At 38.6% G+C, this 12,439-nt stretch overlaps 1 protein-coding gene across 1 annotated transcript; it reads left to right on the top strand.

Moving 5' to 3' along the window:
* Positions 1-820: 820 nt before the first annotated feature.
* On the top strand, positions 821-3,795 carry gbx1 (gastrulation brain homeobox 1). Its single transcript, XM_007234585.4, has 2 exons — positions 821-1,717; positions 2,910-3,795. Exons 1-2 carry the CDS (start codon positions 1,285-1,287, stop codon positions 3,443-3,445), a joined length of 969 nt encoding a protein of 322 aa, XP_007234647.1. The 5' UTR covers positions 821-1,284; the 3' UTR covers positions 3,446-3,795.
* The last annotated feature ends 8,644 nt before the right edge of the window (positions 3,796-12,439 follow it).

The raw sequence follows: 12,439 nt of genomic DNA, 5'->3' as shown, positions 1-12,439 counted from the left end.
CCCCGCCACTTAACAGCGCCTAATCAGTGGAGTTCAGCGCTTAAAGAAATGAGCCAGAATCAGCTGAACGGAGGGATACTTAGGGTCAAAAAGTTTACAGATAAAATGAGCATCCTTAGTGTCCTCTTTCATTTCATACTGATCTGACAAAAAAAGCATCCTTGCTAATAAAAAAAATAGATAATATTTGACTAAATCTCACACATTGCGTGAATATCTCAACTTTTTATTTTTTTATTTTTAGAAAGAATGCACATTTTGAAAATTGTTTTAGTTTAAGTTATACAATGCCACACGTATTTTTTATTATATATACAAATACCTGTGTAATTTTAGGGCTCCACTGCTGTGGCAAGAGGTTTTTCAATTCACCCCAAGAAGAAGCCCCTTTACCCCCTATTACTCCCAGACCTCAACTATACAAGAGGGCCAAACATCTGCCTCCCCGCCCTCTCCACTCCGCGCAGCCATCAGCCCCGAAACTTCCACAAAAGCGCCGCGGCCGCGGATCTCCCCTTCAATGCAAAGTAATTACTTATCATCAATCAAAATTAATAATAGCCGATTGGGTCGGTGTGGTCGAAGGGCTATTTTTTAGGGGGGAGGAGAGGGGTAGGAGGGTCTCTTCAGTCAGCCACTGAGACTTGACCCGGGTGTTTGGCATCTACTGGGAAAGTGAACGCCTCTCGGAGAGGCCGAAAAAATAAATAAATAAATAATTAAAGAAGAAAGAAAGAAAGGAAGAGGCAGCCTGAATGAGGAAATGAAGCGTAATTTGAGGAAGATGGATGAGCCTCCAGGGCGACTCCCCCTTCTATCCTCTTGTATTGATGATAAGCGTTGTGTGTGTGTGTGTGTGTGTGTGTGTGTGAGAGAGAGAGAGAGAGAGAGAGAGAGAGAGGTAGAGGGGGCGGGAAAGAAAAGGGGACTCTCGCGCGTGTTTATGTCTCAGTATGTGACCAATGGTGTGAGAGAGTGTTTGAGTGGTGAGGCGCAATCCTTAAAAAAACACGCACACAATTCACAATCTGCCGCACACACACACGCAAACACACGCGCGCGCGCACTCAAACTAGCGGCAGAAAGCGCGGAGTTTTGTTGTTTTCAGTCAGAGGGACAGAGGAAAAGCGCACGGTGGAACGGAAGGAGAAGAGTCGGAGCAGCACTTTATTTTTCTGTGTTTTCTTTGTGAAACTTTTTTCTGGTGCTGGGGGTCGTGCTGGAGCAGCAGGCTGAAGCTGTGTAGGGATTTATCGGCGCGCCGCTCCCTCTCCCTCCCTCAGCATGCAGAGACCGAGCGGTCCGGGCACGGCGTTCTCCATCGACTCGCTAATCGGCGCTCCGCAGCCCAGACCGGGTCACTTGCTCTACACGGGCTACCCGATGTTCATGCCATACCGACCGCTCGTGCTGCCCCACGCGCCCCTGCCCTCGGGCATCCCGCCTCTGGCCCCGCTCGCCTCCTTTGCCGGGCGCCTCACCAACTCTTTCTGCGCCGGCCTCGGTCAGGGCGTGCCGTCCATGGTGGCTCTGACCACCGCGCTGCCAGCCTTCTCCGAGCCGGCCGACGGGTTCTACTCCACCCAGGAGGCGGCGGGAGCGCGCCTGAGCGCAGAGCCCCCAAGCAGCGGCCGCGAGAGCCCGCGAGAAGAGCTGCTGCACCGCGACAAAAGCGCCGAGCTGCTCAACTTCACGCAAACTTTTCAGCCTGTAGCAGGTGAGTCCAGAGCGCGCACTCCTCTAACAGGATGTGTTTGAAATGTCAGTGTTTTGTGCTCATATGCTTGCTTTAAAACTTGAAGAAATTGTGTGGTAGGAACGCAAACTTTTGCGATGTACATGTTATATATTTTAAGTGTACATTCTTACAGTAGAGTCAAACTAAACATTTCGTGGTGAAAATATAAACAAAATTTGGTAGAAATATAAACCGTGGTGACATGAAAATATTTGCGGTAGAAATCCAAAGTTCAAAAGCGGGCGAAATGTTTCGTTTTGCGATACAAATATACAAAGGTTTGCGATATATATGCAAACGTGTAGAACTGTAGAAAAGTTTTGCGGCACTAATGTAAATATTCTGAAACTTAAACGTTTTAGACAAATTTTCGTTTTTATTCTTTTAACCTTTAAGATGTATTAAGATGTAAGATGTATAGATCTTTACATGTATTTCTCTTAATTCGTTTATGTTAATTGTTGATGTTTCGTTTTTTATTATTCGGGAAAATATATCACAAACCTGCACAAACCTGAACTGCAATTAAATCAACAAGGACCTTTTTGGATTATGTTTAATTATTTTAAACATCATTGGAAAGATTGGATGACACATTCTGTCACTTGGTGTCAAATTGTTTATTTTCTTAATAAAGCAAACACTGACAGTAAACAGCTGGACTGTAACAAAACTGTTTACATTTGTTGTGGGCTAGTTAAGGTAATTTAGCTCTAAATTTTGTAAGACACATTTTTTATTTACATTTAAATTCATTACCTTATGTTAATTTTTTTCTCTCTTCTTTTTTGGGTTTTACTAACAATAGGGCTCATACAAAATTACTAAATGACAAATTAGTCGGCATTTGACATTTGAAGTTGTCAGACACTCAAACAATTACATGTATTTAAATTAACAATTAATTTTAATCTGGCCTAGGAATGGAAAAAAAATCCAGATTAGTAAAGTTTTGTAGATGTATGATATTTTCTAGACTCCTATACCTCCGGGGAATTTTTACTATTTTTTTTAACAGTTAGTCGAAATAATAAGGCAAATTGCATGAAATCATCTCAATGACAACAAAAAATTCTTCTGTGTTTTGGTGCATTTATTCACCTGAAGTTGATGAGGTGCAAGCTAATGCTAATGCTAATCACGTGTCCTGTCACCCCCACCCCCTCCTCAGGTGAGACCAAACTGTACAGCTCGGATGACGAGAAGTTAGAGCTGAAGTCGGGGGAGGCCGGGTGCAGCGACAGGGACGAAAGCTCGGGGGGCGACAGCGAGAATGAGAGCTTTTCGGACGGGGCCGCGTGCGCACCGGGTCACGGGGGCAAGTTGAAATCTGTTGGCGGCGGAGGAGGAGGAGGCTCTCGCGAGCCGCTGCCTCCAGGCGCTTCGGCAGCCAAGAGTCGTCGGCGACGGACCGCCTTCACGAGCGAGCAGCTTCTCGAGCTGGAGAAGGAGTTCCACTGCAAAAAGTACCTGTCTCTGACGGAGCGCTCGCAGATCGCGCACGCGCTCAAGCTCAGCGAGGTGCAGGTGAAGATCTGGTTCCAGAACCGCCGCGCCAAGTGGAAGCGCATCAAAGCGGGGAACGCGGGCGGGCGCTCGGGAGAACCCGCCAGAAACCCCAAAATCGTCGTGCCCATTCCGGTACACGTGAACAGGTTCGCCGTCAGGAGTCAGCACCAGCAGATTGAGCAGGGCGCCAGACCCTGAAAACAAACACAAACTCCCAAAAAACTCCTAAATCTGCTCCAACGACGAAAATGCATGAAGCACAAACAAACAAAGAGACAAAAGGAATTAATTCGAAATCTACACGGATTTCACCTTTATATTAATAGATGTTTTTAATACGATATTTTGTCGAGGTTTTATTATTTTTGTTTTCCCCCATCTTAATTGTGTCCCGTCTTTAATTTATTGCCTTGTACATTTGTAAATAGTAAAACGTGTCTGGATGACACACACGTGCACTATGAAATATGGCTGTAAAAGAACGTTTTTAAAAGTATTTATAAGTTGATGTCTAGTTTTGTTATCTGCACGTGCTACCCCCCCCCCCCCCCCCCCCCACACCTGTTTTAAAATTTCCCTGTAGGTTATTAAGGGCAGTTTTTTATGTTGCTGTATCACACATTTTGCATGTGTTCTCCAAATCATTCCAGTGTTTAAGAGGCTATTTTCACATTTCTTTTGTGAAAAAAAGAAAACGGTGATTTGTTGAAATAAATAATCAAAATACTTCACAACACCCGTTCTATATTTGCAGTGATGTGACTAAACCTGACTAAAACATGCTGGAAATAAGAGCACAGAAAACAAACAGCAGAAATGGCTTTTTAAAATCGCGGCACCTTTTAGACCTAATTATGAAGAATTACCTCATCATGCCTCCAATTAAGCAGAATGACGTAGCTTATAATTAACCAATAGATTAATTGTTTTTATGAATGTGGGTGGTTAGATACTGACGAAGGTTGTTTTTGTTGCTCCTTAAGCTTCATCAACAGACACGGAGATCGGAATAAGTGTATGCTTTATTCTTAGTCTGATTTGAGGATCAAGTTTAAGGAAGACAAAACGTTTTCATAAAAGGTCTGGAGAGTCTTAGGATTAAAGAGACTTGATTATATTGTATCATTTAGATATACAAAAGCCGGAACGTTTATGGTATTTATTAATATTATCCTATAAGTCAGAGAAGCTTTTTTTTGTGTTTTTAATATTCAACTGATCGGCACTGAATATTGCAAAAATATTCAAACAAAACAATAATTTGCCAATTATTACATTATCTTTCACGCTATTGGTCATTTAGATTAGTCAGTATATTGACGTGACTTAGTTGATTTAGCGCAGTACACGACTTACTTTCTTCTTTAAAGGACAATCATAGTGTGTTTGGAATGAGTGTTATTCTTCAGTTAAAAAAGAAATGTCAAGAGTTTATTACAGCGACAAACAGGTTTAAAGCACACCATTTAGGATAGTCTGAAGTTCCGAAGGTATAGACCAACAGAGATCTGATAACGGATCGTCCAAATTACGACTTGAAGGACATCATTCATTTGTTGCACATGATGACACTTTTCTTACAAATACATTTTAATTCCGACTTACATTAAAAGTAAATAAATTCACAATTGTGTACATCATGTAAACTATTCCACACAACTAAAAATATCAACACAAGTAAGTGTATTACTAATTACTGTTCACGCAAAACAACAATTCCAAATATTTTTTGGAACGTTTAGTGTTTAGGTTTGTTTTTTTAGCCTGTCTGGTAAATTGTTTATATGTATGAGTGTTTGGGTCTCAAAACGTCCCCAGTATTTAAAATATTTTTTTCACATTATTCAATGTTGAATACAAACACTTATTTAAATTCTGGAGAGTGGCAGGTGCATAGAAATGCGTGAGTGGAATACTCCAGCTCTAAATCTTGAAACATTTTGGTTACATATATAGCTGTAAAAATTCAGTATGACATATTAGAACCTTTGCTCCTTGATACATGACGATTTTGGTAAGTGGAGGGGGGGGGGGGGGGGTAAAAGAGAGAGAGAGAGGAGGTTTTGTTAATGAGTGTGAGACTCATTTGTCTCTCTTTAGGAGGCCATGTTGTCAGAGAGGAGAGTGATGGATCCCTACACTGGTCATATCCACCTAACAGTAATGATCTTCAACATCAATCACTCTCTGTCTCTCAATCTTTCTTCCTTTCTTTCGTTATAATGCCTGGGGTTTGTACCCCAGGCTTGTATGCAATAATATAAAACGTACACCCCCACCTCTCGGTGAAATATGATATATAGTAAACGAGTTTGGTTTTGTATTTTAAAAAAATTAACCATTTTGAACACAATTAGTAATAGATTAAAATAGACAGATGTGTGATATGTGTGATTATTTATGTTAGACTAGAAAAAAAGAAACAAAGACCAGCAGTGAGGCCATAAGAGAACTATTTTTGACTCAATCAAGTGAAAAAATATTTGTATTTATTTATTTTACTTTTGACAGAAAACCCTTAGCTAACATCATTTGCATAAAAAAGACCGCCAATTTTACCTCTTTTGCCTGTACAACCCTGGACGATCCAAGCCGTGTTTCATCTTCTGTGTCTTTAGAAGATGTTGTTCAGGTCACAGATCGAATGAGTTTGCAAATGTTAAAAAATTCGTGCCTAAAGAATAACGTTTTACATTTGGCATCATTTGTGTCACTTACGTTTTGAATAAACAATTTCACACGTTCCAGGGAAAAATAAATGTAGAATTTAGCTGTTAGGCTAGTATGTTTCACTTAATTTTGTAGCTAACTAAAATATTTTTATTGCATTTAATCACTATCACAACAACAAAAATCTGTTCTAGATACACACCGTTAGGTATCCGTTATAGACTCCTCTTTGTTATAAATGCTATATGCATTTTAGTATTCATAAACATTTTATATTAATGCGTTTTATCCACTGCGTTAATGGTCAGTTTGAGTTGACACTGTGGTAATGCTTCGCCTGCCTCTGACTGTGAGCAAGGTTAAGAAACGACTAGGTAACATCTAAATCCAGTTTCCGGACGTTATTCACTGTTGTTTTTATTTAGTTCTAATCGGGAACAAAATTAGTATGCATTGATTTAGCAGCTTTTAGACGGCCATGGCGCTTAAAAAACATTTTCATTAAAAGAAAGATACATATATGGTAATTAATAAAGTAAGAAACATTGTAATACAATTTAGAGCTTACAGACCAAACTGAATATAAGTAGTGACAGATTTAAATATAAAAAAAAACTGCATACTGGAATCCAAAAATCCCTGATTCTTAAAATAATGACAATAATCGAAGTGTGCCTTATTTAATAGCTAGCTTGCATTTGAAATGTATACTCTTGCCCCCGGAAGTGATTACATTAATATTAATTACAAAGGTAATAATATAACGTTAGCTGTGAGATGGCCATAAAAAGTTTAAGATACTGTAGAAGATCCAGATCCTCATGTCCAGCAGTGTTTATGGGATGCCAGAAGTTTTCAGGTAAGGGACCACTGTACTGAAAAGGCTAAATAATGCAAAGGAAGGATGCTGGATCTGTAATATTGAGCTAAAACATAACATCATTTGTTTCCTTCCAGATGAGTTGTATGTGTCTTCTGTATTTACTGGCTGCCCTTTAGATTCTTTCAGATTGTATAATCTATAATATTTCTATGCTCCTAAAAAGTTAAGCAAGTCTGGATTTTTCAAAAGCATTTCCAACAATTCCAAGTGTTGAACACTTTCTGGGAGTCTGAGCCCAGGTTCCTACTACATCAGCGGAGGTAAGTAAATATAATCTATGTGTAGTCTTTGTAATGTAGTTTTTCTATCACCAAAAAAAAAAAAAAAAAAGAAAACCATTCTGACTTAGAAAACTGTCAGGAAACTTTGCATGATAAAATCTAGCTTTTATTTTTATGCTAATTATTACTGCTAGGTAGTTAGTTTAATTGTATTCAGTCGTGGACACATAAATGTAGAGTTTCGTTAAAAAGCTCATTTTAATCCTCATTGTAATCCTTTACCACAAATGGTTAGTTACAGGAATTTCATGAATGAGTCATAATTAAACATGTCAGATGTGTTAAACACTTTTTATACCAGCTTTTAACTGATCCCAGGTTTATGACGCTAGTGTTACATCAGTGGAGTAAGCCGGTATAATTTGTGTAGTTATTTAAATTTAGTTTTAGCTTACTACTACTTACTTACTTTTCATTTGAAGTCAGTATAGATGCTATTTATAAAACAAAAGCATTCAATGGAATATTCCACCGAATCGGGGCCATTTCTGTCCCCACAGGAATTTACATATATAAATGTGCACACAAAATAACTTTAAAATACATTTTATTATTAAGCAAAGTGTCTTGTACACTGATCTAACTGCAAGATATGTAATAAAAACATTAATAAAAACTACTTAGAGCACTGAAATAGCATTTGATACCCAATTCCCCACTCTCTAACTATAAACTTTACAATGAAACAATTATTATTAATTAATAATATATATAATTAATTATTAGTAATTATTATTATTTAATCCTTCAGATATGTATTTAAATAAAATATTAAATAGTTGTGTGACTCCAAATCCCATCTATGCTTTAAAATATTTTTAAATAATAAATCCATAATATTTAAGTTAAAACACACATTTTAGTTGTGTCCCTGGGTTTCACTCAGTCCTCTTACCTTAAAATATTACCCATCTGAAACATCTGGAACATTCTACAAGTCACAGCTACAACAGGAAGTTACATCAGCTGGTTCTTCTGAAGATCACGGGAAGACTAAAATTAAGTTCCCTCATTTATTTTTCTGTATATTTGAACTTATTGTAGCTATGACGGAGGAGGTCAATCTCAACACTCACTACTGTTACCTAAATTACTTTTTACATCTTATTTGTTTATTTTTAAAAAATGCATTTTGGGAAAATCATTAGAATGTGCTCAGTGTCCCCCTGCTATTAGCATAGCCACCATTGAGCTATTTTTCATGGTTTTGTTAATTCTATGCTAAGAACTCATTACGGTTTCTTCCAGCCCTGTTACTCAAAACATAAATAACAGGACTCAAAAGTACTTAAAAGTAACAGGAATGAGTTCCATTAACAGGAATGAGTTCCAGTAACAGGAATGAGTTCCAGTAACAGGAGTGAGTGCCAGTAACAGGAATGAGTGCCAGTAACAGGAGTGAGTTCCAGTAACTGGAATGAGTTCCAGTAACAGGAGTGAGTTCCAGTAACAGGAGTGAGTTTCAGTAAAATGAGTGAGTGCCAGTAACAGGAGTGAGTTCCAGTAACTGGAGTGAGTTCCAGTAACAGGAGTGAGTTCCAGTAACAGGAGTGAGTTTCAGTAAAATGAGTGAGTGCCAGTAACAGGAGTGAGTTCCAGTAACTGGAGTGAGTTCCAGTAACAGGAGTGAGTTTCAGTAAAATGAGTGAGTGCCAGTAACAGGAGTAAGTGCCTGTAACACAAATGAATTACAGTAACAGGAGTAAGTGCCTGTAACACAAATGAATTACAGTAACAGGAGTGAGTGCCAGTAACAGGGGTAAGTGCCAGTAACAGGAATGAGTTTCAGTAACAGGAGTGAGTTCCAGTAAAATGAGTGAGTGCCAGTAATAGGAGTGAATTACAGTAACATAAGTGTGTAACACGAATGAGTGCCAGTAACAGGAGTGAGTGCCAGTAACAGGAGTGAGTGTCAGTAACAGGAGTGAGTGCCAGTAACAGGAATGAGTTACAGTAACAGGAATGAGTTACAGTAATAGAAGTTTCACAAATGAGCTTCAGTAACAGGAGAATCAGTAACAGGACTGAGTGCCAGTAACAGAAGTAAGTGCCATTAGTAGGAGTAAGTCTCAGTAACAGGAGTGAGTTCCAGTAACAGGAGTGAGTACTGTCCCCTGGTTTATTGATTTATTAATGTGAATATTAGTCAGTGTAAACCACTTTTTTCCCCAATTCTATTTGGTACATTTATCCATTTGTTTAATAAATTACATTGTAATACATTTGATCAATTTCGGGTTTGGGTCGTCTTAAAAGATAATAATAACTTTTCTTCTTTTAGAAAAATACAATGTGCATGCATATATAGTCATAAATATCAATTATTTAAACATACACTGAACTTTTTATTTAAAATAAAGACTTTCTTGAGAGAAAATCAAAGGAATTAATTGATTTGCTTTTAAATGTCACATGTCACAAGTTTTGTCACAACTTGACTGAGAAAAATGTTTTATGTAATGACAAAGCTGGCCATCTTGCTTTGCAGCAACTGTCAAACATGATTTGGAGCAAAACCCATAAAGGCTGGAAGCACCAAACTTGGCTGCAAAGTACAGTAGATGTGTGTCAATAGCAATTGAGCTGAAACTTCTTATCCATAAGGCCTGTTCTCAATACTTATTTCTAGGGTCCAGCTATCCAACTTTCCAGTTTGTACTATAAAGCTCTGCCCACTAAGATTTTTGCTAATTTGCATATTATGCAAAACCTACTTTTGCCAGCTAGTTGTTGTTTATCTTTGTCAGTATTAAAACACAATTTCTAAAACACACTTTCTAAACTAGCTTTTGGGAGACTGATACCAGGTTAGTGGTGTTTCTGCGACTTCAGTTAAACACATAGCTGATCTAGATTTTTTAACCCATAAGAGCCCAGACTCACTCTTAAATACTGATATCAGGTTAAAAATTAAATCAGATAAATTCATTAAGCAGCTAATTCAATGTTTGATCATTCATGATTAAAATCACAATGTAACATAAATTATACAAATTCATAACTTATATACTAAAATGTTCTAGGAATCAGGTCAGAACTAGTTGGAATATAATATGGAACATAAAACATTTAATTAAAGTGTTTGAATTGTTGGAATGGTTGGATGAGACATGCAGAAGCAAAAAGTACACTATTATCATCTCCAGCACTTCACTCTGTGAATGAGTTCAGATGAAGGAACACAGGTTCATTCACTGTTCTGTGATGAGGCTCTTTTAGGATTTTCAGTAGCTGTATGTAAGTTAGGGACTTCATGAGTTAAAATGAGTGAGAAAGTGCTTTGAGGAACTTTACACAACTTTACACACGCGTCACCACGGGCTCATAACCTTTTCATTACCCACAAGAAGTTAAACAATGTGACACAATGACATGGAAATCTAAATAAAATGAAATTAAATCCTTCAATTTACAGCTAACTTTTATTGTCATGCTGATTAGAACTGCTACATAGATTAATTGTTGTTTAACTTTGTCAGTATTAAAATTATTTTTCTAATGCAAAAGCAAAAAAGTATCGAACACTTTCTAAACTAAAATATGAGCCTAGACCCATTTCTGAATATTGATACAAAGTTCAAAATTTAATCTGATTAATTCAGGTATCAGCTCATTTATGTTTTTTTTTTATTATGACCACATGACTTAATATTTTAAGGTTAAAATCCCAATGTTACACAAATAACAAAACAACTTCATACATTATATTTTAACACTTTCTTTAGGTCAGAACTAGTAATACAGAACGCAAAACATTTAATTAAAATATTTAAACAATTAAATAGTTGAAACAGACCTGTGATGCATATAGTACACTATTTTTATCTCCAGCACTCCTTTCTTCATATTCTGTAAATAAGGTCAGATGAACAAACACACAACAGATTCACACACTGTAGTGTAACGATGCACTCAGGATGTTCAGTAGCCATGACTACTGTTGGGTTAAAGTAGGCTTTTCATCACAGAGCATTGTTTAATCTCCTTGTGGGTGATGAAAAGCTCTACCGGCTCAAGGCAAGAGATCTAAAGCAGGATGATCAGCTCTAGCTCTCTCTCTCTCTCTGAGTGCGTTCATCAGATGATGAAGAGCTATAATGACATAATGATTTGGAAATCTTAATGAAATGAAATTAAAAACAAGGGAAAATATGAAACTCAATCCATTTACAGCTATCTTTTATTATCATGCTAATTAGAACTGCTAGGTAGAGATGGCTTAATTGCTGTTTATCTTTGTCAGTATTAGGATGCTATTTCCAAAACACACAAGTGAGAGATGGATCTTCCTCGGGCTGTTCTTTGCCTGTGGAGCAGAAGGAGGTTGTGAAAATGAAACAGCTCTGGGTTCTCGTCTCTCCCGGCCCAAGGCAAGAGATCTAATCCTCGATGATCAGCTCTAACTCTCTCTCTCTGAGTGCATTCATCAAAAGATGAAGAGCCAAACTCATCCAGCATCAGCCCTCCCAAATGCCAGATGCTCTTCTGTATTGTTCATCATGACACTTTATGCGCCTGTGAAATTAATTGTTTAATTGCTTTGTTTCCATCAATGTATCGTTATCTAACAAGTCCCCTACGCTCCAAGTGCTCCCACCACCCCTCCTGAGCGGCTGAGGAGCAGATAGACGCGGGTCCTCCAGCGCGGGGCGGCAGCCAGGCGGTGCTGTGGAGGAGCGCGGCGTGCCGGGCGGAGGCCTGAATCCTGGGGAGTGTCTGGGGGACGCCCACGAGGCTGAAATATGGGCAGATGCATCAAATCGCACAAGATAAACAAGCGATGAATTTCATCAGGGCCATCATAGCCTTAATTTGGCTGCCTAATGAGTCAGATCCAGTGGCGGAGATAAAAGTTGTCAGAGGCGCGGCTCTAATGAATTTCTTGCCACTTGTAATCAAGGTTGGCTGTCTGAGGAGCAATGATTAATGGAACCCTGGAGGATTCCCTCGGCCTTCGGCTCTCATTACGGCTAATGCATTCTCAAGCAAATTAACGTGGGGTGGTGAGGAGGGGAGAGAGAGAATAAGAGGGAGAGAGCTAGAGAGAGAGAGAAGAGGCACAGCAGGAATAGATGTGAGTAGAGAAGATGAGAGCAAGAGCAAGACTTAAAGAGAGAGAGAGAATAGACAGTAGACAATAGAGAGAGGGGAGAACAGTAGGGAGAAAGTGATGCTCCATAAGATTTGAGGGCAGTAGTGTTAGAAGTAGTAGTAGTAGAATACAGGGTTTGTAGAGTATGTAGTTTAGCACTGTCCTGCTGAATTTGTGAGGCCCTCTAAAACTACTTCTGGAAAGTAACAGACATGTAGACATAAAGTACGAGAGACCCAGACCTGAGTAAGAGTACAAGTGCTCTA

This window comes from Astyanax mexicanus, chromosome 6 (assembly GCF_023375975.1).
Source record: "Astyanax mexicanus isolate ESR-SI-001 chromosome 6, AstMex3_surface, whole genome shotgun sequence".
Classification (NCBI taxonomy): domain Eukaryota; kingdom Metazoa; phylum Chordata; class Actinopteri; order Characiformes; family Acestrorhamphidae; genus Astyanax; species Astyanax mexicanus.
Note: the sequence above shows the minus strand (reverse complement) of the source record. Positions and strands in the feature narration are given on the sequence as shown.